Consider the following 25,648-nt stretch of genomic DNA (forward strand, 5'->3'; position numbering starts at 1 on the left):
CTCTCCCCAGATGAGTCAGAGATCCTTCCTCAGGTGGAAATTCCCATTCTTGAGCCAAAGAAAGAGCAGACAAGAGCAAGACCATATCCATTCCAAACAAAACTGATTTTAAATCCAGAGTTTTGAATTGAAACAGCATAAAAATGAGAAAGAGGAGATTTGTTACTCAGCCACTCTTTCACATCACAGTCACTCACAGAAGGAGCAGTTACCTTAAAAAAAAAAAAAAAAAAGAAGCATTGTTACCTTGAAAACCAGATTTGATCCGGTTTGCACTTGAGGATTTTTATTGTAATTAAGTGGAATTGCTGTGCCTTGCTCTCAGAAGCTCCAGCCAGACACCAGCAGGACCTCATTAAAGATTGCTGAACAGGTTTTTTCCCCTCATTTGGTTACTTCCCTACTGCTCCTTTCATCCCTTTCCCCTGGTCGTGCATTACTGAGCGTGGCAGGGGAGTGGAAAGTTCCCCTTGAAGCCTCCACAACCTTTAATTTATGGCTGGGCTCTGCCATGAGCCCAGAGCCAGGCAGAGCTGGATTTTCAAAGGCTTTGCTGCATCCTGGTTCTGCAATTCCAGACTGGGAATCTTTCCTTGGAGGGAGGTCTTGCCTGGGCTGGGGGTGTCCATCAGCCTGGAAATCCTTTGGATTTGGGATCATTTTGCTGCTGTTCCCTCTTTGGGGCTGTTCCTTGTAAATTCCCCCACAATCCCATAAGGAATTGCCACCTCCACCCTGGAATTCCAGATGGAATTTTCCCACTAAACCCCTTTTACTGCCCACTGTGGTTGTGGTGTTTAATTCCAGGGGAAAATCAGGGATTTAATCTGCTCTGACATCCCTGCAAACCCAAAACATCTTCAGAACACTGCAAACTCCAGGCTTTGGGATTCTCATTCCAGCACTGGGAATATTGGATGTGCCTGACAATGAATTGTTGCTCCATTGGGCTTTTTGGGGTTTTGTTTGGGTTTTTTTCAAAGCTGGTTCTGAGTTCTCCTGAAATGAACCTCTGACCAGAAAGTACTTGGAAAATCCAACCTCTGAGCATCCCTTTTTCCTCTTTGGTTTCATTTTATGGTCAGATTTTACACCACCATAAGGAAAACTCATTAAATATTCACTGTCCAGTGTGCATTAGTTAAAAACCAGCTCAAGGAGGAGGTGGCCAGAATGGAAAATCCTCTCAGCCCTGGAAGAGCCCCTGCAGCAGAACTCTTCTCCTGCCTGAGCTGCTTCATTCAGACACGAGGATTTCATGGGGATTTCTTTTTTTTCCCCCTTGATATTATTCTTAGTTAGCCCTCAAAACATGAGACAGAATGTGCGTTTTGGGGCTGAGCTCAGCCTAATTAACAGAGTATTCCACCAGATTTGGGGCTATTATTGCACTGCTGCTCCTCCCTGCAGGACTCACATCCCCTGTTTGTGTCGTTAGGGCTCCATAAAGCCATAAAAAGGGGCTGCATTTGGAACTGCAGGGTTTTCATCCCCCTTTAGAGCTGGAAGGGGAGCAGCAGGGAGGTCTGAGCCTGCTGCAGGGAGCTGTGCTGGAGATCCATCCCAGCATCACAGAGTGTTTAATCCCAGCAGAACTGATTTATTTATTTACCAAATTCCAAGCCCAGCCTGCACAGCCTGGGTGGTGTTTCAGCAATTTTGGAGCCTGGTGGAGGGTGATGGATGGGCTGAGGGCTGGGCTTTGGCAAAGCTGGAATTTATCTGTGCTGATTTATTCACCTTGCAGAGACAAACAGCTCCTGGGGGTGCCTGGCTGGGTCTGGCCTTGCTGGGCTGGCTCAGGATGGGCACCAAGACAGGGCTCAGGTTTAAAGTCCAGCCCAGTGCTAGAGCTGGTTCTGAATGTCCATAAATCCCAAGATCTGTGTGTTTGGTTCCTGACTTGAATAAGACACAAAACCTCACACCAGAGTGGGGCTGGCTGGGATTTCTCTGATTTATGGTTTGCACTCAAATACCCAAAACGCTGGCTGAGAGCACCCAGAGTGTGACACTGCTGGGATTTGGGGTGGGCAGGCTCTGATCAGTTGTTTTCTTTTGGTTTATTTGTGCCTGGTGAGATCCTGGTGGTGAATGGTGCTGCCTGTGCCCCTGGGTTGTGTTTCTCACAAGCGATGATGGAGTTTTGTGATGAAGAAAATGACTTTAAAATGTCACAGCACTGCCCTGGTGATGTAAATCACACCATTGTTTTCTAACCTCGTGTATTTAAGCTCAGCCCAAGGTAACACCACTCGTTTTAGCAGTGGGCAAAGCAAAGGCAATCTCATTTTTACATTAAGTGTGTCTCCTTTGTACCTGTTGATTTCTCAAGATCCGGAATGAAAGATGTCTGGATGGAGTTTAAGTGGTTTTGTATCTTCTCAAAAATCTATAAACCACATGTTAAGCACACGTGAGATCTGTCACTGCCCGGTTCCTTGATGCTTTCAGATGTTTTTACTGAGTCTTTTTTATGGAAATGCAGATTTTCATCTCCATGTTGTTTATCTCCTCCTCGTTTCCAAACCAACCCTTGCCGTGATTTCGGCTATTTCCTGCGGCTCATGATTTCATAAATTCCTGTTCAGGCACTGCTGTTCCCTGCAAGGGGAGATCAGAGCTGTCAGACTTGACAAATAAATCTCCAAGTCTTGGAACAAAAGGGCTCCGAGTCCCCTAGCAGGCTGCGAGCGCGGGGTTAATAACGCTGCGAGAGGATGACTCAGGCGGCGGGGAAGTAACGAGTGATTTTATCACGCTGCAGATATGAAAAGGATATTGTTCACAGGGCACTGGAGCAGGGCTCCTGAATAATTCCAACTTCTTCCCGGAGCTTTTCCTGACAGATGAGCAGAGCGCGGGGGCAGAGCCCGGCCGGGGTTCTGCAGGGTCTGAGCAGGGCTGGCGCATCCCAGGGCTGGAACTGGCTCAGAGGAGAAGCTTGAGGTGGAGAGGAGCAGGTTTCCATTTGGGGGCAGTCCTGGGATGGGGTAAATGAGGGATGGGTGGATGGATGGATGGATGGATGGATGGATGGATGGATGGATGGATGGATGGATGGATGGATGGGAACAGTTCGTTGGGATGAGTTCTTGGTGTCAGCTCCTGAGACACTCAGGGGGTGTCAGGTGAGGATTCCCGCTCAGCAGCCTGTCCCTGCCCAAGTCATGGCCCCTGTGACATTCCCAAGGCTCTTTGGGATCAGTTTCCATCCAGGGGCAGTTGTGGGATGGTGATGGATGGATGGATGGATGGATGGATGGATGGATGGATGGATGGATGGATGGAAGCAACTCAAAGGATGCATTCTCAGTGTCAGGTCCTGGGGGGTGTCTGTGGGGCTGATTCCTGCTCAGCAGCCTGTCCCTGTCCAAGGCACAGCCCCAGCGATGTTCCCAAAGCTCTTCAGGATCAGCTGGATCATTCAGAAGTGAGATGAAACCCTCCCCACTTTGTTCTGCTCGCAGCAGAGCGCGGGGCTGCCTTTGTCTCTGGCAGCCGTCTGGGCTGACGAGGGAGCGCTTTGTTCATTATTAATAACAAATTGTCACCGGCCTCGCTCCTCTCTGTTCTCCTCTCCCAACATGAAACACGGGACCGTGTAGAGCTGCTCCCACAAGGAGTGACAGAACGCTCAGGCTGCAGCCCCAGAGCAGATTTGCCCCCTTTGTTGGAGGTGTTGGTGTCCTCACCTCGCTGCAGGTTCCAGGGGTTGGCTGAGCTCTGCTGTGCCTCGCTCTGCTCCTGCTGGGCTGAGCAGGGGGATCCAGCTGGGAAGCAGCAGGAACTGGAAGTTTTCCAGCACAGCCAGGTTGCAGGGAGCCTGTTCCACCAGAGCTGGTCCCAGGGGGAGGCGCAGGGAGGGTGAGGTGCCAGCTCTCCCTTGTGTGTCTGGATATTTTCAGAGTTCAATATCCTGCCAGGGCTGGCAGTGGCTGGGGGGCTCAGACACCCCAAACACCCCCTGATGAACCAGAGTGGGAAAGGAGCTCACAAGCTGCGAGTCAAGCACGTGTTCCAATGCCATCAACTCCTGAGCAGCAGCCTGAGAGCTGCTGCAGCTCAGCCAGGGCTGGATGGCAGCTCAGGCTGGCACCAGCTCGGGGATATTTTTAGCTGCTCACACAGCACCAGGAGGGGAAGGTTTCAGACAGGGTTTGGAGGAGCTGAGCCAGCCTCACCTGCAGGAGCTTTGCTGGTGCTTCCCCAGGGGAGTGGCAGCAAACTGAGAATTGGGAGAGCATCCAAAAAAGCAGGGGTGGGGTGGGAATGCATCATTCACATGGGGAATGATGGAATTGGGGAGGCTGCTAGAGCCACATCCTGCTCTCCATCCTGAGAGACAGAGCCCAGCTGGGCTGAGCTGCAGGAGCAGCTCCCACAGGAGCTGGATCCTCACCCATCACCGGGGCTGACATTTATTGCACCTAATAAACCCCACGTGTCCCAACACTGAGCAACTCAACTCAAATATCATGTTCAGGGAGCTGGAAGGAGACAGATTTTAATGTCATACTCCATAATTTTTGACAAGCTGAGGGAAAAAAAAAATATGGGAGTGCTGTGGGATGTTATTGCTGCTTTTTGTTCTGAGAGTGGCTGGTGAGTGGTGAGAGCACAGAGGTGGCCGCTCACCCTCTTCCCCTGTTCTGTTAGGGACTATAAAAAAAGCAAATTTTCATCAGGTTTCCAGCTCTGGGTGTTGTAAAAACCCCCCAGCACTGAGCCCCAAGGTCTGTATTCTGTATTTCTGAGCCGTTCTGCATTCAGCCGTGGGCTGCATTACAGGGAGCGACCATCAGCCTCCGCTTCCAAATTGGAATATTCCCGCTCCTAATGGCACGAAAACCCCTGCAAATGGGTGCTTGTTCAACATAAAAATTACCAGCAATTTGAGGATAAGTCATGGAGGATGTAATGACTTGTATTACAAGGTTCAGGGAAATTGAAGTGTGAATTGGGATCTGAAGGGGCGGCTTTGTTCTCTGCCAGGAGTTCAGTCCTGAGCAGGACCTGAGGAAAATCACTGCCCTTCCCTTCCCAGAGCCTTTCATCTGCTGGAAAAGTAGTGTTTGGGTCATGGTGTTCCCTCTCCCACGCAGAAAAAGAAATTGGGGTTGTTAACTGAGCAATAGCAGGGGAAATTCTGATTTCATGGAGGCCAAAAAAATTTTTAAAAGGCAAAAAATGTTCCTTTAGAAACCAACCCAAAATCTCAAAGTTTCCTCCAGTCTTAGGGGATAAAAGAGGTGTTCTGGGCCTTCCTGAAGTGCTGAAGCAACCCCACAGGAAGGAATTTTTCCCAGCAGCAAATGCTGGGGAGCCCAGAGCTGGTGTCACCTGCAGCTCCTTTGAGGAGATCTGGAATATTCTGTAGAATTTTGTAAAATTCGTAAAAAGATTTGTTGGAAAAGCCTTGTAGATATTCTGTAAAAGATCAAAACCTGCAAATATTGGGTAAAATTGCTCGAAACCAGGCTGAAAATGGGGAAGAGGTTCTGGGACAGCAGGAAGGGCTTTGTTTTGGGGGGAGGTGGTGGATTGGAGCTCTCCCAGGTGTGAGTGTGGCAGCCTGAGGATTTCAGAGGGAATGAGGATCCTTTGGAATCCTTTGGAATTCTTTCTGGAATTCTTTTGGAATCTCTGGCGTTGGCAGCACCGGCTCCTCCAGCTGGAAATCCGCCGGGTCTTTACCATGACAAAAGCAGCCCCAGCCTGAAATGCCCATTCTGTGTGAGAAGCAGCATGGAGCAGGATATGGAAAAGATTTCTCACAAAGTAGCTTGTGATTCAGATGGAAAATGTCAGGTTTTGAAAATTATTAATCTTTGTGCTGCACAAAACCGTCAGCTGTAGGGGCGTTGGGTGTGGGAGGTTCCTGCGGGAGAGCGTTTCCAAATGGGGTTTTTTTGGGGGTTGTTTTTCTCTTTCCCTTTGTTTTTTTTGGGGGGGATTCTTTTGTTCCTTCCCCCACGAGGGGCTGAGTAAACAGGCAGCTGAAGCTGCTGATGGGGACAAGGAAGGTGGTGACAGCAGAGTCAGGGGAGCGTCACCAGCACGGGCTGTGATTCACTGCAGGGGAGATGGAGAGGGGATAACAGGAATGGGAATGGGAAATAGGAATTAGGAGAAATGGGAAATGGAAATGGGAAGTGGAAATGGGAATGGGAATGAAAATGGGAAATAGGAATTAGGAGAAATGGGAAGTGGAAATGGGAATGGGAATGGAAATGAGAAATAGGAATTAGGAGAAATGGGAAGTGGAAATGGGAAATAGGAATTAGGAGAAATGGGAATGGGAAATAGAAATGGGAATGGAAACCGGAAGTGGAAATGGGAATAGGAGTGAAAATGGGAAATAGGAATTAGGTGAAATGGGAATGGGAAATAGGAATGAAAATGGGAAATAGGAATTAGGAAAAATGGGAATGGGAAATAGGAATGAAAATGAAAAATAGGAATTAGGTGAAATGGGAAATGGGAATAGGAATGGAAATCGGAATAGGAATGGAAATTGGAATAGGGAAAAAAACCCAACTGCCTGGGGGATGGTTTTGGACACTTCAAAAGCTGGACAGAAATCCCAAATCTGTTTTGTGAGAAAAAATATTATAAAATTTTACGTTCCAAACTTTATTGTTTAACTGCAATGTTTGTTTCCCCAATCACAATGAAATAAAAATTTGAATATGAAGATCCATCATTAAATTCAATTTGTGCAAAGTGCGACAGGGACTGGAAATTCCTGCAAATGCAGCCAAGTACAGGATTTTACAGGAACTGGGAAATCTGGGTTCCAAATTTTCTCCTCTAAACTCCTGTTGAAATTGGGCACTGCATGTTGGAATTATGTCTATTAATACTTAAAGGGCCCAATTTTCCCAGCAATTGAGTCACCTGGATGAGAGAAGGAGCTGCAGTTCCTCAGTCCAGTTTTAATGAGCTCATCAGGGATTTAAGGCTCTGCTGTTGAGAGTTGCTCTGTGATGTCTCACTCAGCCACTGAGTGTCCCTAAATTGTAATTTCATCATTTATTATTGCTGTGGTCTCGAGCTCTCAGCATGGGAAGGAAGTTCTGTTTTTGGAGCTTGGTTTCTCTCTCAGTCTGGGTGAAATGTTTGTTCCTAACTTTTTTTCCCCTCCTCCTCCTTTCTTTTTCATTTCTATTATTGTCATAAAAAGATTTAAAGTCCCTTTTGGCCTCGTGTGCAGAGCGTAAAACACAAAACCCTTCCTGAAAGGTAATTTTCCAGGAATGAAAAGCACAAGAATTGTGTGTCAGGCTTTGCTCTTCCGTCATTTGCTGCTGCTACAAAACAGCTTTTTGTGTGTAGCTCTGAAGGGCCACAATCCCAAAAATAAAAAAAAAAAACCAAACTGGCGGGGTTTTTTTGTGTAGCTGTGAAGGGCCAGAATCCCAAAATCTGACATGGAAAACCTCCGGGATTTGTAATCAACCCCTGGGAACGTTCCAGCAGCTCCTGGAGCAATGTGAATTTGAATTTGGGCACAGCAAAGGTGATCACAAGAGGAGAAAACATTGAGGTAAAATCCTGAGTGTTAAGGGCATTTTGGGAGGTAAATGGGGAAAATGTGATTTATCCAGGAATGTTGTGCTGATTCCACCTGGAGCAGGAATGTCCAGGCAATTCCACCTGAAAAATGCAGAAATATCTGCCTGGAGGGAGAGGGGATGGGCGATTATTGCTGGTTTTGTGTGCTGGGACCTCGGCTGGTTGGATTTTCAAAGGAAAATGTCAAAGGGAAAAGATTGATTTTGCTGGTCATGGGAGAGGTTTTCAACACTCCCAGCCCCAAAACCTGCCCAAAAAAAGCCAGCCCACACAATCCAGACACTGCCAGGAGAAATCCTCCCTGGATTTCAGTGGGGCTGGGATTTCCTACTCTGTGCCTTGCCCTAAATAGCAAATTCAGTGGAAAAACTCGGGGTCACTGGGAGTTCTCCAGCTGGGTGATCCTCATGGACTCAGCTGCTGCTCCAGGGATGGGGGAGCCTCGATGGGAGCCTGGGATTTCCCAGCCTCTCCAAAATCTTGTGACATTTTTTGTTATTTCCTATAAAACTTGGATTTAAAGCCTGCAGGGACGCAGCGTTGCTGAGGATTGACAAGATGGAAATTGGCATCAATGTAAAACGCTGAAAGGTGTGATAATATTTTACAAAGTACCCTGAGAAGGGGCTGAAAGCTCTGCAGTGTCTGGGAGGTGGCTGTGATTACCCAGCACAGCTCGGGGAGTGTTTGCACACACAGAGATCCGTGCTGAGGGACAGCTCCCCGAGTCTGACAGAAATAAAACAATTCTTGTTATTCTGTCACCTCCTAGACCCAGCAAGGGTTTGGTTTTCCTTCTCAGCACCACAGCTTCCCTCCCATCTGCCTTAATTTCAGTTTTGGGTTCTGTCACCTCCCCCTGCCCTCAGCTGCTCCCTCCATCCTCACAGCATCCCGTTATCCCTGGCTGAGCTCTCTGATTTCCCTGCAGAAATCAATCCTTTCTCACCCACATCTGTCACCTGCCTCTGAATCTTTGCCAAAAACCGACCAGGTGCTGAAATAAATTCCAGCCTTGCTGGAGATCGATGGGAATTTCCTGGGTTTGACAGTGGCCACGAGGATTTGAATGGGTGGGAATTGTTCTAAAGCTCAGAACTCTGGAATTTAGGAATGAGGATTTGGCTGGGTGGGATTTCTTCTAAAGTTCAGAACTCTGGAATTTAGGAATGAGGATTTGGCTGGGTGGGAATTGTTCTAAAGCTCAGAACTCTAGAATTCAGGAATGAGGATTTGGCTGGGTGGGATTTGTTCTAAAGGCAAAGCTCTGCTCCAAGGCTCTGGAATTCAGGAACAAGGGCCCATCCCCTGCTGCAGGAATGCCCTCAGCCCCCCGTGGCAGCTGGGGATCACCACTCTGAGAGGATGTGGTGGAACCTTCTCCATTCACATCCTGCAGCTTCTGGACCCTCAGTTCCCCACTGTGGGGCAGTTTTCTGCTGGTTCTGATGCTGTTTGGTGGCAGTTTGACAGTTCTTACACTTAAATTATTTGATTTTTTTTCCCTCTGTGTGTGTCCCAACCCAACAGCTCTGCAGGCACTCCTGGAGTAAAACCCATCCTAAATAAAACTCCATGCTGATTTTTCACTCCAGCAATAAAATGAAAGGAGAGAAGAAATGCAAAAAACGTGACTTGTCCTTTGTTTGCCTTTCAGGAAATGAGAACAGCGAGGCCCTGCCCGAGTCCATCCCCTCGGCCCCGGGGACCCTGCCCCATTTCCTGGAGGAGCCAGACGATTCCTACATCATCAAGAGCAACCCCATCGTGCTGCGCTGCAGGGCCGTGCCCGCCATGCAGATCTTCTTCAAGTGCAACGGGGAGTGGGTGCACCAGAACGAGCACGTGTCCCACGAGAGCCTGGACGAGGCCACAGGTGAGCCAGGAGCTGGGTCTGGACAGATCCAAATGGGAATTCCCAGTGGTGACCCTGCCAGGAGCTGGTATTGGACAGATCCCAATGGGAATCCCAGTGCTGACCCCACCAGGAGCTGGGGCTGGACAGATCCCAATGGGAATTCCCAGCGTTGACCCCACCAGGAGCTGGGTCTGGACAGATCCCAATGGGAATTCCCAGTGTTGACCCCGCCAGGAGCTGGTTCTGGACAGATCCCAGTGGGAATTCCCAGTGCTGACCCCACCAGGAGCTGGTTCTGGACAGATCCCAATGGGAATCCCAGCGCTGACCCTGCCAGGAACTGGTTCTGGACAGATCCCAATGGGAATTCCCCACTGACCCCACTGGGAGCTCCGTAGGGAGCTGGGGCACCTCTGATTCCATTTGTAGCAGGAGCTGGAAATAGGGCAACTCCAGTTTTTATGGGATTTTTGTTGTGTTGGACCCTGGGGTTTGCCCCAGCCCCAGTTTTATGGGATTTCTGCTGGGATTTTGCCCTCAGCCCCATCCAGGGCAGGAATTGATGTGGGAATAACCCAAGCAGGAGAAACCCACAGTGTCCAGTGTGTGTAGAAGTGAAGAAGAGCCCTGGGAGTGCTGAGGAGATTTTCTCAGCCCCGAGCAGAGCCTGGAGCTCCTCTGGTTTGGCTGATGCTCGTTGCAGACCGATGGGGCTGTGTCTCCACAGCTCTGGTGTTATTCCTGCTCCCCTCTCCCCTCCCAGCATTGCTAAGCAACCCCCAGCCTTGGCAGCAGCGCTCTGTGTACAACACCTTCTCCAGCAACACAAGAAATTCCTTTTTTAGAGGCAAAAATGCCATTTAAAAAGAATTTGCACCTCTTAAAGTAGTGCTTGGCATTCTTTTGAAGTGACACATTCTGAAGAAATTTCGTATTAGAGGAGAGTTTTTTTTGTAAATGCTAATCTGAATGAATTTTAATTTTTGCGGTTACCTTTTCAGAAATAATTTAATAGGCATAACCTTTACTTCCAAAGGCACTGCTGAATCAATATGGGAGAAATGTCGTCCTTAAAAGCTTTCCTTCCATATGGTTACAGAAAATCTCTCTGTGAGTGCTGCAATTATGTTTTCTAAGCTTTGGGTTAATAACAGAACAAACCAAGATGGGTTGCACGAGGTGGGATTTAAATGATATCAGTAATGTTGAGGTTGGAGACACAGAGCAGCAGGGTTGGGATCATGGAATGGTTTGGGTTGGGAGAAAATTCATCCATGGGCAGGACCAGCTCCCCTGCTCACAAAAATGCTACAAGAGTGGGGATGCCCCAAAAATCTGCCCCCAAAACCCAGGTGGTGCAGGCAGGGCAGTGCCCAGGGGTTCCCAAGGTGCCACAATTGTCCTCAGGGCACCAAACTGCAGAGAGAGGCAGCCCTGAAGGGAATTGTCTCACCACCACCATCTGTGTCCAGAGCCAGGAATCTGTTTGGAATTCTTCCTCAGCCTTCAGGGAGCAGCAGCTGCTGGGTTTGGATTTTTTGGCATGAATGTGCAGTGCCCTCATTTTTAGGGTCACAGCCCAGGGTCTGCTGCCCTGGGGGCTCCAGCTGGGAAAAACTGTTCTGGGATTTGTGCCAAAAATGGAGATTTTGGTTAAAGGGATTCTGCACTGAAAGGGTCTGACCCTCTCCATCCTTTCACTGCTGGTGTGGGGTGAAAATGCTGAGAGGATGTGGAGAAATGGTGGAAAAGTGGAGAAGTGGTGAAAAGCAGCATCCAGGAGCCCGGGCTGGGGGGATTTGGTGCTGAAGGCAGGGAAGGTGCCCGTGGGGCTGCAGGGGCACCCAGGTGTCCCAAGGCAGGGACTCCCCATGGCTGAGCTCTGTCACCCCCATGGGCACCCAGGCCAGTTTTCCATGACTTTGCTTTTATAGGAGAGGAATAAAAACTTCAGAGTGGCCCAGGAGTGTCTGTGAGGAGCAGCAGCAGGACAGGGGGTGGTTTGCTGCTGCCTGGGGATGTCTGGAAGGTTTTTCCTGGAATGTCCCTGTGGAGGTTTTGCTGCTCTGCCTCTGCTTTTCCTGTTTATTCCCAAGCCTGGCAGAGCAGGGACTTTGTTCTCTCCTCATCAAGGGAGAGCCGAGCTCGTGGATGCTGCTGTGATCAAAGCCTGGTAATTAGGGGCTGATTAATTTCCTTCTGCTGCATTTCCTGCACACTCCAGAACCTGCCTGGATATTTGGGGTTGGGGTTGAGCAGAGTCCTGGCCCCGCTCACAGAGTTTCCTTGTCTGATAACTGGAAGGATTACAGCAATAACTGCTGTCAGTGTTTTTCTCATTTAAACAAATAAAGCTGACAAATGCCGAAGTTCTCTGCAGCTCCGTTGTGTTTAGTACACGGAGAGCAATTATTCATCTGCTGCCAGCCCGGGTCTGTGCAGCTCGAGCATCCAGCAGAGCCCATTAGCATTTCAGTGCCACAGCCAGCACTTGATATTCTGCACGGCTCTACTGTAAAACAAAAGATGATGGTTCTAATTTGCACAATAATTTAAAGGGTTGGGCTCGCGGTGCTTATTGGAGTTATCGGAGTCGCAGGTAAGATGTCGCTGTGGTTTGTGAGGCGCCTGGTTTGATTTGGATGGATTTGTCACTCCCCAGGAAGGATTTTCCTGGCGTTTCCCGAGGTGCAGAGGGGAGCTGGGTGTGTTTGCTGCTGAAATAGCGGGGTGATAAATGGAGAATATTCCTCTCCTCCCAGTGGGTTTGCTTGCTGGCGTTGTTCCTATAACAAATGGAAGGAGCTGTCCTTTCTCCATAAACAAAGCATCACTTCCCCCAAAGACGCCGCCTTCTCCAGAGGCGCCGTCCAACCCCAATCACTCCGAGATTCTGCAGGTTTTGGATGCATTTATTTTGTCTACGGGTGAATTGGGAGACCTTTAAGAGGTCCTGAATTCCTACCTGGCCCATTCTCAAAACGCTGAAGCACCAGCTTCCCCAAACCGTGCTCTTTGTTTGCCACATTAAATACAGGCTGATTTATAGATTAATTAAACGCCGTGTCAATGAAAGGAAGAGCTGGGCTGGAGAATATTCCTCCTTAATAAATCTGGAGCTGTAAATGCCTGAATTCACTGACGCCTGCTCAGAAATTTGCAGCGCCCAGGAGCCAAGAAATGGCTTCAGCTTCTCCAAAATTCATCATCAAGTGATAACTTTTTTTTTGTTTGGTATCAAAATCCATCGTTGTGTGCAGGGCTAGCTCCCACACCTCTGTCTGTCCTTGCTGCTTCCCAAAATCCCCCAAGCAGCTCAGGAGTGAAGGGACCTGGATAAACCAAGGAGGGTTTTCCCCTCCAGGAGCTGCTCCTGATAGGAATGGGAATGGGAATTTTGGGAATGGGATCCCAAACCCTCAGCCTGGCCAGCCCTGCTCTGATCCTCTCTGAGGAAACTCACTGGGGCTTCTCTTACCTTAAACCTGAACAGATCTCTCTGAAAACATTTTGATGCCAGAACCCGAGGATTCCTGGCTGGCAGAGCAGGGATGGCTCCGTTCAGGGGGTGCATTTTCCTGGCAGGGTCTCTGGCAGAGCCTTTGTTCCTCAGGGTTTGTTGTCACCGTGTCAGGGACTAAAGGGAGGCTTTGTAAACAGTTTTGTTCCAAACGGCATCGACACAGGGAAAAACAAAATGCAAATAAAAGCAGCCAGGAAACCTGTGCTTGTTTGTTACAGGGGGAATAAATATTTGAGGGGCTGAAGGGATTCTTGTGACAACTTGGGGAGCTGTCAAGGGCTTGTCCCTGTCTTTGGCTTTCATTGTAAGCCAGGCTTCATGAAAAGAAGTATAAATCCCCTTTTCTTGTTGCTGGAAAAGTGTGAAATATTCGGTATTTTTGTGCAGGATTTAAAGCTTGTCTGAGTTTCCCCTTTTGGAGCAGCCCCAGTGAACCCCATCCCTCCTTTGCCAGAGGAGCACAGTGACTTCCCAGTGCCTTTGAGGAGTGGCTGCCCAGCTGTTAATGATGCCTGAGATTAAGTGGAAGCCAATTTTTATGGAGTTCAGGTTTAGAATTCTTGCTGCTTTATAAACTCTACAGGCATGAAATACAGTGAGATTGGGTTTGCCTCCATTTCCAGTGGAGGGGAAATAACAGCCTGGGGACTGCAGGAGGAGAGAGGAGCAAGAACAAGGCCTGGATGTTTTCTATTTCCATTTTATGTTCTTTCAAATGTTTCCCAGTGCCAGGTTTGGATTGGATTGGATTGGATTTCCTCTCCCAAGGCTGTCATGCCAAGGTGGCTGCAGGTCTGGGGTGCCACACAAAAGGTGTGGGAGGATTCTGGAATTTACCTTAAATGCTCCTGGTCTGAGGATGCTCAGCTCCCCCTGTGCCCCAGGGAGGTTTGCAAGGGCATGGAGATGTCATTGAAATACATTTTTATTGCCCATGATTGAATTCCAGGCAAACATCCTGGGTGAAGGAGGCACCAGAAATGAGGAATTGCAAAGATCACACTGGGGGTAATTCCTGGAACTCGGTGCAGTGTGACCTGCTCATCTCCCAGGATTTAATTAGTGCCACTGCATGAGTTTTGCCCTGGCTGAAAACAGCATCGCTGATTATAAAACACTAATCTTAGAAAATTAGGATTTTAGTTACCTTGCTGGAAATAATTAAAAGTTAGAAGTTAGAAGGGAGTAGTTATCTGAAACTTATATAATTTATTGTCTGACATTTTATGTTTGCTCAGCTGCGCTTACAATGGGAAAAGACGAAACCAGTGAGCAGATCCAAAGGAACACGGACAATGCAACCAGAAACACGTTCTTTGAAAAACTGGACTATCCCCAGAAATCATTTGTATTGTCATTGACAGAAAAGGTCAAGAGTTAGGATGAGGAAGACTCGCCTTACTTCCTCCTTTTAAGACCCCTCCCAGAGAAAACGACCCCAGACTTAATTTAAGAAGTCAATCACGCATGCTTAATAGCTATTCTAGCTAATTACCATAGGAAGTGGGGATGGGAGGGGCTGTTATTATGAACATGTATTTGTTTGAATCCTTTGTCAAGAAATAAACTGTGATTACCTGTGGTTTTGCAGTGCGTGTTAGATTCCCTCACGGTGAATAAACATGCACTTTCTAACTTTAAATTAGCAAGACTTTTGTCCATCAGAGCTGAGTATCAGTGTTAGACCAATACTCATATTTTGGTAAATCAATTAAAGGGCAGGTTTGGGTCTCTCAGCCGTCTGCTGACTCTGTGCCTCTCCCCCCAGGGCTGAAGGTGCGAGAGGTTTCCATCAACGTGACGAGGCAGCAGGTGGAGGATTTCCATGGCCCCGAGGATTACTGGTGCCAGTGCGTGGCCTGGAGCCACCTGGGCACCTCCAAGAGCAGGAAGGCGTCGGTGCGCATCGCCTGTAAGTAGATCCTGCTTCTCTGGGGGCTCCCAACACTGGGTTTGGTTAAATGTCAGTGGGTGTGATCAGGAACCTGAGTCCCTGCAGGAAAAACCCCAGGAAGCACAGGTAAAAGTCACCTTCCCTCCTTTTTTGGGATGAACCCATCCCAAAGGTGACAGGGAATCCTGCAGCTGCTCTTGGCAGGGAACAAAACGTGGAGATGCTGTCCCTTGTAGGGAAGGTGGGGATGATCCCCCACTCCTCACGTCCTGCCTGTGCTGTGGGGTCGTCACTCATCAGACACAGACCCTTCTGGGAGCTGCAAAAAGGGGAAATGCTCCAAATCCTCATAGAGGGACAGAAGGGATACAACCCCAAACACAGAACTGTCACTGGGAGGTGCAAAAAGGGGAAACGCTCCACAATCCCACAGAAGGACAGCAGGGACACAACCCCAAATATAAAAGTGTCACCAGGAGCTGCTCCAAGCCCCATTCCACTCTTGGATTCAGGCCTGGGATGTTTTCATGGCAGAACCAGTGGAGGATTCGGGACAATTCAGGGATTTAGGGATTTAGGGACTGCTTCCCCCAGTCTCTGGTGAACCCTTTTGCTCTGAACCCCAGCTAGGATCTTCCCTTTGCTCTCCTGGGAAAGGAGGTGCATCCTGCAGAAAGCTGGGAGAGGAGCAGAGGGAGAACCTGGAGGGAGACTTTGCAGGGAGTGTTCCAGCAGCTCCTGACAATACAAAAAGGTGTCTTTTACCAGGATAAACATTTAACAGGCTAAAACAAACATTTGTCAGAGGTAAAAGGATGGTGTAAGAAAACCTTCATTTCATTAATGGTGGATTATTTTTTTTTTTTTTTGTTGGCTGATTCAGTCGGAATGTCTAAATACGTGCAAATTCAATTTTTTATTTCACTGCATTAACTGTCATAACACTGAGCCAATAATTCCCCTGCATTGCCGTGCTGAAAGGACCTTTATCTGAATTGAATTTTTATTGACTTTTCTCCGCGCTGTGATTTCCCAGCCCCACAAAATGGCAATTTGAGCCAGGCTCAGCAGGAGCAGCAGGAGCTGTGTGCTGGGGCTTTTCAACCCCTCACTGTGGGAGCAGCTCTTGCTCCCAGTGCCTTTGAGACCCCATTAACCCCAGAGAGCTCTGGCGTGTTCTGGGGGTGCCTGGGGGGGTTTTGTGGGAGCCGAGCTGCTCTCTGCCCCTTCCTGGGCTACTCTGAGTGTTTTGATGGGAAAAGCAGCAGTTCTGGAGGGCTTCTTCTGCAGGGGCTCTTCAGGAACACCCTGGGGTAGGATTTACAGCTTGGGGATCACTCTGTGAGGATCAGGGATGAGACCCTGCAGTTTCAATACCTGACAGAACCCAGAACATTCTCCCAGCACCTCTGGGATTGGCACTGAGGAACCAGCAGCTTTATTTCATCCTTTTTTTTTTTTTGGTTTTGCACTAAAATCCTGAAGTTTCTGAATTGTGAGTCAAGCCCACAGTGTTGCAGAACTTTATATTTCTCCAGAGAAGCAGGTGAGTATTTCTTTGTGGTAGTGGGGAAGGCAGAGCAAAGGGATCCTGCTCCATTTTTCACCCTAATAAAGGCATTTGTAGGCACAGGCACAGCCTGGCTGTTAATGAATGTCTTCTTAAAGAGAGCACTGGAAAAGAAATTCATTATCTGGGGGGGAAAATCGACATTAACAAAGAATCATGGAAAGGAGCATGCAGTCACTGTGAGCACCTCCCTGCAGCTTGCTCACATTTGGGAAAATGCAGCACCAGGGCTCTGTTCCATCAGCTGGGAATGAAGTCAGTAAATCCCCTCAGTGCAGCCTGAGACACAAGGAGCTTCTCACAGAGCATCCTCCAGCAGCCAGGCACATCCCTGAGGGTTTGGGGAATTCCAGGCGTGTTTGGGATCCAGTGATCCCAGCTGGATCCAGGCTGTGTCTGCTCTGCTCTGCCCAGAGGTGCTGCAGTGGCTCTGGGACATTTCTTAACCTCAGTTATCAGCTGGGCAGTGGTGTCAGGAGTGAAGCAGCTTGTCCCCAGCGTGGAAATAGTCACAGGTTAGACTTTGTGATCTCAAAGGTGTTTACCTCATTCATTTTGGGATTCTGGGATTTTCCCATCTCTAAGACGACTCCTGGCTCTAGGCCAGCTGTTTCCCACCTCTCTTTTTGGGTGTTCCTCCCTTGTGGCTAGAATATTACCTCGACTCTCTTTTTGGGCATTCTTTCTTTCTCCCCAGTATGGCTAGCTGTGTGATCACATCGGGGTCACCAGTTGTGACATCAATGGCATAAATACCGAGACAGGGACACGTACACCCTGTGGTCACGTGACAAAAAACACCTTTGTTGTTCAGCTTGCTGCTTAAATAACCTTCTTAATGTTCCTTGGATAGCACTTGTGATTGGCCAAAGCTGAGGCTGTCCCAGCTCTCTGAATAGCCTTTGCAGCCCAGGCTGGAACCCATAGGTCTGAATACCTGTCTCCAATTTTGAATACCTGTATCCAAATTTGTCCTAGCCTGTTCCCTGGAGGGACTACTCATCCCACCAGGCTGCTTCTCCCTATATGGAGAGCAGTCTGCCCAGCAACAAGCCAGCTTGTGCTGTGACAGCTCCCAGCCCCTTTCTGCTCCCCCTGCAGCTCTCAAGGTGAGATCTGCACAGATCAAGGTATCAGATACTGCTGGGTTCACTGGGTTCCAGTTCAATTCCACCCTGGGGGTTCCTCGTGGCTCCTGCCCTGAGCTCTGCAGCTGTGGAAGGCTCTGGAGATGGGAAGGAGCCTGGGCCTTGGGGATTCTGGCACTGCTTGTGTCAAACACCGATGGGTTTGAAGAGTGAAGAAATGGGAACAGAGATGAAGGTGATGGGATCCAGGGATTTGGGGTATCTTGGAGCTCTGGGCTGCCCAGTGCCACCCTGGGAGTGCCAGAGTCATGGGAGTGCCAGGGTCACTCACCCTGCAGCCCCCTTGAGCTTTGTGGCAGGAATACCAACAGTGATGAATTCTTGAATCCAAGAAATGCCAACCCTGATGAATTCTTGCATCCAGGGAATGACAGTTGTAATTAATTCTTGCATTCAACCCTGCAGATCTACGGAAGAACTTTGAGCAAGACCCCCAGGGCAAGGAGGTTCCCATTGAGGGGATGATTGTCCTGCACTGCCGGCCCCCCGAGGGCGTCCCTGCTGCTGAGGTGAGGTTTGGGATGGGCACAGGGGCACAAGAAAAAGCTTTGGGGTGAGGAAGGATGGGGGAAACCAAGGGTTCAGCTCCTGTGTGTGCTGCAACTGTTGGTCCCGGTGCTTTTCTCCCCCAAGTCTCCTTTTGTGGTTCGCTAGGTTTACAAAAGTGTGGCTTTTTATCCAGATTCTGGACTGTTTGCTGAGAAATCTTGGTTTTCGAGCTATTTTCAAGTCTTGCGCTTCTGAACTGAAAGCAGATTGTTGCACATTTTCCCAGGAATTACTTTTCTCCTCAAGAAACAAGACAAAGTAAAAAGCAAACCTAAAAATGTTATGATAAATGGTTGCTGGGGAGAGAAAATCTGCTGCAAGTAATAATTTGGTGGGGTTTGGCTTCGCTTTAAACAGTCTTTTTGTGATGAGAGCTGGATCTTAACAGGAAAACAACGGGGATGCCTTAAAATGGCAATAACCAGGCTGCTCTTGGAGGGAGAGGTTCCAAGTGGGTCGTGCTTAAAAATCCACTGCAGGGCTTTAAAAACCCAAGGAAACATTGAATTTTTAATTGCACCCTGCAGTTCCCTCCAGCACCTTCTGGGGAGTGAGAGCAGTTGGATCAAGAGTTGGTTTTGCCCCTTATCCCCAGCGTGGCTGGGGTTGGTAATAACTGAGGGAGGAAAAGGAAACTAAACCCCAAAGAAATGGTTTTAGTTAATGAGGAGAGATTGGAGCAGATGTGTCTGGAAATAAAGAGGAGAAATGCAGAGACACCAGCAGCGAGGCAGAAGTGCTGAAGGAGAGGAAAAAGAGGCAGGGAAGGGCTCAGTGAGTGGCTGAGTTTCAGCCTTGGTCTGGTTGAATTTCTGGTCTGGAGAATTTTGGATTTCTTTGAACTGGCAGCTTTACATTCCCCACTTAAACAGGGAGTCTGTCTTCTGTGGATGGTAGGAATTATGTCCAATGAAAACCTGACATTTTAATTGCTTGTTCCAGATAAAAGTGGTGGAGTTCCCAATGAACCCTGATTTACTGCTGTTGACAGTAAAATTGTTATTGCTGCTAATAAAGCTGGCAAATCTCACCAGGTCAGATTTGCTTTGGCCAATAAAACGTCCCATAAAGGCTTGGGCTAATTCTGGGCTCATCAGGACAAAGAGTCTGCTGGAAATAATTCAGTGTCTTTAGAAAGTGGGTTAAACCTGTTAAAGCAGCCCTGGCTCTGGGCTGGGGGGATAAACTCGGCTTTATTTCCAGTTAAAGGACAGCCTGGCCTGATTAACTGGGGAATACCTGAGCCACAAAGGCTCCCCCAGCAATTGTTCCTGGGTGCTGAGCAGTGCTGAGCATTTCAAAACCCAGTGCTGGCAGCGAGTCCTGGTTCTGATCCAAAAATTGATTGCATTAGAGTTTGGATGGAAACATAAGACTGGAAATAACTCGGGGCAAAGGTCTGGTGTTTCATGAGATGCAAAGTGGGTGCTGATGGTAGAGGTTTGTTCAACTCAAAGAGAACTGGAAATGAGGGGGAGGAGGCTCCAGCCCATCCCTGCTCCTGCCAGAGCCTCTCCCACAGGAGGGTTTGGTTATTCCAAGTGCAGAACTTCAGGAATGCTGTTTTCCCAAAATCCAGACACATTCCCTGTGCTGGCTGATCACTGCTCAGATCCTCTCATCTGGTGCTGATGCAGAACTCAGTGAGTGGCTCTCAGTGCTTGTCAGGAAATCTCTGCTGCTCTCCCAGGGGTGCTGATGCCCTGGGGGCCACCCCTGGCCATGCCTTTGTGCAGGAACGGGAATTTAGGATTAGCAGGGATCACACAGGGATCCCAATCAGAGCTCCCAGGAGGGATTTAAGGCAGAATTCCTGCAAATTAAGTTTAGTTGGGAGCAGTGTCTGTTCCTGCCATCTGTTCCAGAAGGAGGGAGCAGCAATGGGAGCAGCCAGATTAAGTTTGCTTTTACACGTGTTCATTTCTGCACACAAGTACAAAACCAGTCAGGAGAATGTGGATTAAAGGGCTGGATCCACACTCTGGACATGTCTGAAAATGGCTCAAACCCAGCTTGTGTAAATGGATTTCCCAGCCACAGCAGCTCGTGGGGCTGCTCTGCTCACATGGCTCAGAGTGGCAAATGGTTTTTAAACCCAGTAACTGTCCTGGTTTGGAGGACAGGTGTCTGCCAATAAAGGCAGAAACTTCTCTTTGAAACAGAGAATGTAAACCCCCTCCCTCTAAATTATTATTATAATTTTGAAATTAAGGGGCTCTCAGGCAAAGATATGGGAATAGGAATAACAATTCTTTACTAGGAAAATTACAATAGAAATGCAGTATTACACAGAACAATCCCAAACACTGCCAGAGTCAGAATCCAAGCTGGCACAGTCAGTCAGTCAGGGTGGTGGCACAGTCCCATTCCATGGTGCTGCATCCTCCTGCAGGGGCAGATGTGGTTCAGCTGGAGCAGTGCTCCTGGAGAAGGTGCAGTTTCCTCTGAAGGTGCAGGGATGATGTGGAAGGGTCTGGTTTTCCTCTGGAATCCAGTGGGAAAGGCTGCTCTGCTGTTCCAAATCTCAGTTTTTATCTGGGTAGGAAATGTTTGGCTCCTCCCCCTGGGTGGAGCATCTCCCAGTGGGATGATGTAATTTTATCAATCATGCACTGGGATTGAATGGCCCATCAGCAGATAAATGCTGCACAGAGGTTCTGCAGGCACCTTTATTTCTTCAAAGGGGTGTAGCAGCAAAATCCAAATACATAGAATATCAAGGGAGTTTTATAGGGTTAAGGTGGATTGAGAACCGAACAGTAGAATTATAAATTGAAAGCTATCCAATTACTATAAGGTTTTAGGTAAAGAAGTGACCAATCACCTATAAAAGATAAAGATCAATGGAAAATCTAAAAGATACCAGGGGACCTACAGGGCTGTGAGCATTTCTCTAACATGAGTCATGCTAAGGAAGGATTTCTTATTTTAGGGGAGAAAGTTCCAAGGGGGCCCTAAAGGGGTATCTGAATAATCCACACAGGGATTACAAATGGTGTGGGAATTCTGAAACCACTCTGGATCCAGGGACAGGCACCTCCCTCCGAGTGACAGCCCCAGGTACCACATCCTGCAGCTGGCTCTGCTCCTGAAGCTGCTGCATCCCACCCTGGATGTCTTTCTGCCCCTATAACCCACTCTGGATTTATTTCTGTCCCTGCACTCTTTGAGAGCAGGTTTCCCATCTCCAGAGTTCTCTACAAAGCAGGGAATGAGATCGTTTTACATGGGGGTGCTTTGGGGCACCCTGGGTGCATCAGCACAGCAGTAAAAGAGGAAGAAAACCCAAATCCCAGTGCTGGGCAGGCTGGAAAAGGCTTTTAAACCCTCTTCTCATGCATTTACATAGCAAGCAGAGAGAGCTGGTGAGCAGCTGTGCTTGCAGGCATCAGCACCCAACCCAAATAAATTCAGTTTTTATGAGTTAAGCATCGAAATGAAAAAGAAAATTCAGCATTTAAATAGAGCAGCTGAAAATCCCCCGCTGAGGCAAATGTTGATTCAGCTCTGGAGAGTCTCTGCTGGCACGGGCTTGGTGGGACCCGAGCCTTTCTTTCACTATTGATGGAGCAGGAGTCAGCTCTGGGCTCTGGAGAGGTGCCTGGAGCAGAGGCTGGGCAGAGTTAAAGGAATAAAATGGGATTTGTTAAAAGGCTTTTAAAGGATTCACCTTGGGCAGTGTGAGAGCCCGGCCAAGGCTCTGCCCAACATGGACCCCATGAGTTTTCACATTTCTCTAAGTTTTGGTTTGCTTATATATTGGGGTTAATTGTCCAGTTCCAAGTTTTGCAGTTCCACCCTCCCAGATTCTCTCCTCAATTCGCTGCTGTTTGCACAAGTCCTTTAACCCTTCCCTTGCAGGGTCACAGACCATGGCAGGAGTTTTCAGCCCCAGCTGAGCTCACCCAGCTCAGAGCTCTCAGTTTCTGGCTCTGCCAGAAGGGTTTTCCTCTCTGGAGTGGGTGGCAGGAGTGTTTCCAGTGATGAGGAGCAGGGACAGCTCGGTTCTGTCACCCTGAGCAGCTCAGGAGCAATCAGGGTGACTGGCAGGTCCTGCAAACACAACAAATTCCACCCTGCTCGATGCTTCACAGCTGCTAATTCCTTCCAGCACCTGCTTCCCCCTGCCCTGGGGCTGCTGTCACAGCAGGGTTGAGCTGCAACCTGCAAAATCCGCGGTCAACACCCATTTAATGAAGTTTGGGATAATCTCTGGGCTGTGTGTTCGGCCTTATTAGTGCCTCAGAGTGTAAAATATTAATTCTGTCGGGTACAGCAGCAAGAAAAGAAGTGTTTTGGTGGCTGGTAATCCTTCAGGCAGGTGTGCTGGGGGAGTGTCATTGTTCTCTCCTCCATCAGTGACAAATGGGATTTGGATTTCTCAGCTGTCAGGGCTGTTCCTGTTTCATTCAGTGGGCTTGAAAATCAGATTTTTAAATGTTCCCTTGACTGGACAGGGAGCTGCCATTCCCCGTGCTGGAGTGAAGCTTCAGGAGTGCTTTGGTCACCTCCTCAGCCTGGGTGTGATGTGGAAATCTGAAAATCTGAAATCTGCAGGTGTGAGACTGGGAAATGGGGCTAAAACTGCCCCGGGGGGGTTCATCAGTTCTGTCAGAGCATTTCTGTCACCACTGCCCTGTCCTGACCCTCAGAAACCTCCCTGCTCTGCTAATAAAGGGCATAAAATATTAGATATTAGAGATTTATAAATATCAGGCTTTAAAATTAATAAACCCAACCCCAAATTCAGCTCACTAGACTCTGCTTATCTTTACCTGAATGATGCTGAGGGGTTTTGGACCTGAAGGGAGGAGCTGGGGGAGCCAATTCCCACCTGGAACATCTTGGGATGGAGAGGGAGCGGCAGCCAAACCCATAGTGAGGCCCAAGGTTCAAGCCTGAGCCTTAAAATTTCCCCTAAATCCCTTTGTTATGAATGAACCCGATATTTGAGCACTAGCAGGAGCTCACAGCTCTCCCTGCATCTCCTCTCTGTTCTGCTTGTGGTGGAGCTCTCAGGAGTTTTGGGTTCTTTTTGTTTGCTTTGCTTTTGTTTTGGGTTTGGGTTTCTCTTGTAATAAAAGGGCAGCTGTTGTGCTAAACGATTACTGATAGTTTACTGTTGCTGAACTATTACTGTTGAGTGCTCTGCAGAGGTTTGTGAAATACTTTAAAATATCTTTATCACATAATATATGCATATATTTAAGATTTAAATGTGTTGTATCCACTGCTGCTTTTTCAAACGTTTAACACAGATTCTGACATTTTAATGGAGTGCTGTAGATGTTCCCAGGAATATCTGCCTGAGTTCCAAGGGTTTATTTACCACCAGGGCTTTTAATGGAAATGTAAAATCATTTCTCTTCTGGGCAGCACACATTGCACTGCGAGCACATCAACACAACGTGAAACCCACATAAAATTCAAAAGCTGCGAGGGCTCCAGAAGCAGCCAGAGCCTGTTTTACATAGGTTTGGGTATTTATGGGGCTGGCACACGCTCACTAAAATGGGCAGGATAATGGGGCTGCAGTAAAACACCCCAGCAAAGCAGGCTGAGGCTTCCAGCCTGCCATGAATCCTGCTGCAGCACAGGCAGGGTGGGATTGCTCAGTGCAAACAGCCTGCATTTGTCCAGGTGCTCGTGGATCTGCAAGAGCAATATTTGCTCTGCTTTTAAGGGATATTAGCTACGAGTTCCAATAAATGTGTTCCATTTTTCACCGGAGATATTTCACTCTCAGGGTATGTGCAATGTCTCATTTGTGACTGACCTGATATTTAGATTGAGGCTTTTAGCTGCTTTTAAGAGCAAATTCATAATTTTTATGGTTTCCTATCCAGCAGAGATTGAGAGCTGTCTTGGCTTGTACAGGACATGCTGGTCTGGACTGATTTTATAACAAGGGGGTCTAATGATGTGTCAGCCTTTCTGTTCTATCAAACTTCAGTTAAAACTGTTTTGTTTGAGGTGTTTGTTGTGAGCAGCGCAAAACCAGTTCCATTTCCAAATTCCATTTGTTTGATGCTGTTGCACCTTCAGCCACGCTTTGCCCTTCCTCACCTGCTGCTCCAGGTGTTCCTGTTCTGTGAGTTATTCTGGCAGCAGGGGAATTTGGGGTAGTTTGAGTGGTCAGGACTCCCTGAGGTTGAGGGCAGAGCTGCTCCAGCCCTTCCCCTCCCAGCCCTGGTTTGCTCCAAGGCCCTGCAGGACACTCTGGGCTCCTCCACTGCCCTGAATATATTAAATCCATCACCCCACTTGTCCCCTCTTGTTAAATCCATCACCCTGTGTCATTAGGATACTGCTGGGAGCCAAGAAAGCAGCTTTTTCTCAGGCTGCTCAAGAACAAGAAATTATAGCAATGATTAAACACCTGCTGGAAACGAGAGAGATGTGATGTTTTGCAGAAAGCATGTTTTCAAAGAGGTGTTGCCTTCTTGGCCCAATGAACCTTTTCTATTCTGTATGGCACGAACTACCCTATATAAGTGCAGTGTTTCTTTAAGTAAAAGCTCTCTCTCTTTTTGCTCCTCCATTACACGAAGAATTATGTTGCATTGTTCTTTTTGCCACTCTCCAATAACTCTCCCACCTGTCCCCTGTGTCCCTGCACCAGCCAGTGGCACCTCCAGCCCTGCTCCCATCCCCTCAACAGCATCTCCAGGTGCCTCTCCTCCTGATTTTTGTCCATTTTGCAGCCCTTGGGGACTCTTCAGTCCCTTTATTGGACACAGCCCTGGGATGAGGGACTGTGCTCGGGCTTTTCTTCCAGCAGGAAAAATGTTTGTTTTCCTTCTGAGATTTGTCTCGTTGTGAATAAATCAATACAGCCAGGAGGTAGCGAGGTCATGAAATAGAAATGCTGGAGCAAAGCACTTCTGAATTAGATTGCTAAACTGGAAAGAAAAAAGAAGAGAGATAACTTTGTAGTTCCCCTGAATAGATAATTCCTTTTTATACAGACATGTGCTCTGGGGCCTCTCTGGGTTTGATGTGCTGCTTTGCACTGGTGTCTGTTTTCCTTGCCTCTGTTGCCAGAAATGTTTTTAATTTTGAATGCTTGAACATGAAAGGATAAGTTGTGAGACTTTATCATTGTGTTTGTAATCACGGGGACGATTGTGTGAGCGAGTCCTGCAGGGAATTGGGGAGTTGAGTGATGGAAGTGGGGACTGGACCAGCTGGAGGCCTCACCAGTGGTGACACTGAAATGTTTCAATGGTTCAGGGAATGTTCTGCCTCTGGGCACAGAGATCAACACCTTTTTCAGTTGTAAACAGCATTAAGAGAGAAAGCAGGGAGTTGTGATTCTGGTGCCTGTTGCATTTAGTACTCAGTGATACGTCACACGTTTAACTAACAATTGTATTTCTGTAGAGTTTGGGGTTAAATGCTGTTTCCAATGTGTAAAAAAGATGATTTCTTAACGAATCTAAAGGTGTTGAATGATCTCTCAGGTCCTTCCCAACCCAGGTCATTCTGTAAGATCTCACATTCTTGAATTTATCCCATCTGAAGGCTG

General features: G+C 48.1%; 1 protein-coding gene across 1 annotated transcript in view; it reads left to right on the forward strand.

Annotated features, from left to right (window-relative positions):
• Window positions 1-25,648, forward strand: part of UNC5D (unc-5 netrin receptor D) — a 73,597-nt gene that overhangs the window by 16,804 nt on the left and 31,145 nt on the right. The window contains exons 2-4 of the mRNA XM_079328990.1: window positions 9,236-9,454; window positions 14,728-14,871; window positions 17,977-18,080. Of these exons, the coding sequence (XP_079185116.1) occupies window positions 9,236-9,454; window positions 14,728-14,871; window positions 17,977-18,080 (467 nt within the window). The remainder of the gene's footprint in view (window positions 1-9,235; window positions 9,455-14,727; window positions 14,872-17,976; window positions 18,081-25,648) is intronic.

This window comes from Erithacus rubecula (genome assembly GCF_903797595.1).
Source record: "Erithacus rubecula genome assembly, chromosome: 29".
Lineage (NCBI taxonomy): Eukaryota > Metazoa > Chordata > Aves > Passeriformes > Muscicapidae > Erithacus > Erithacus rubecula.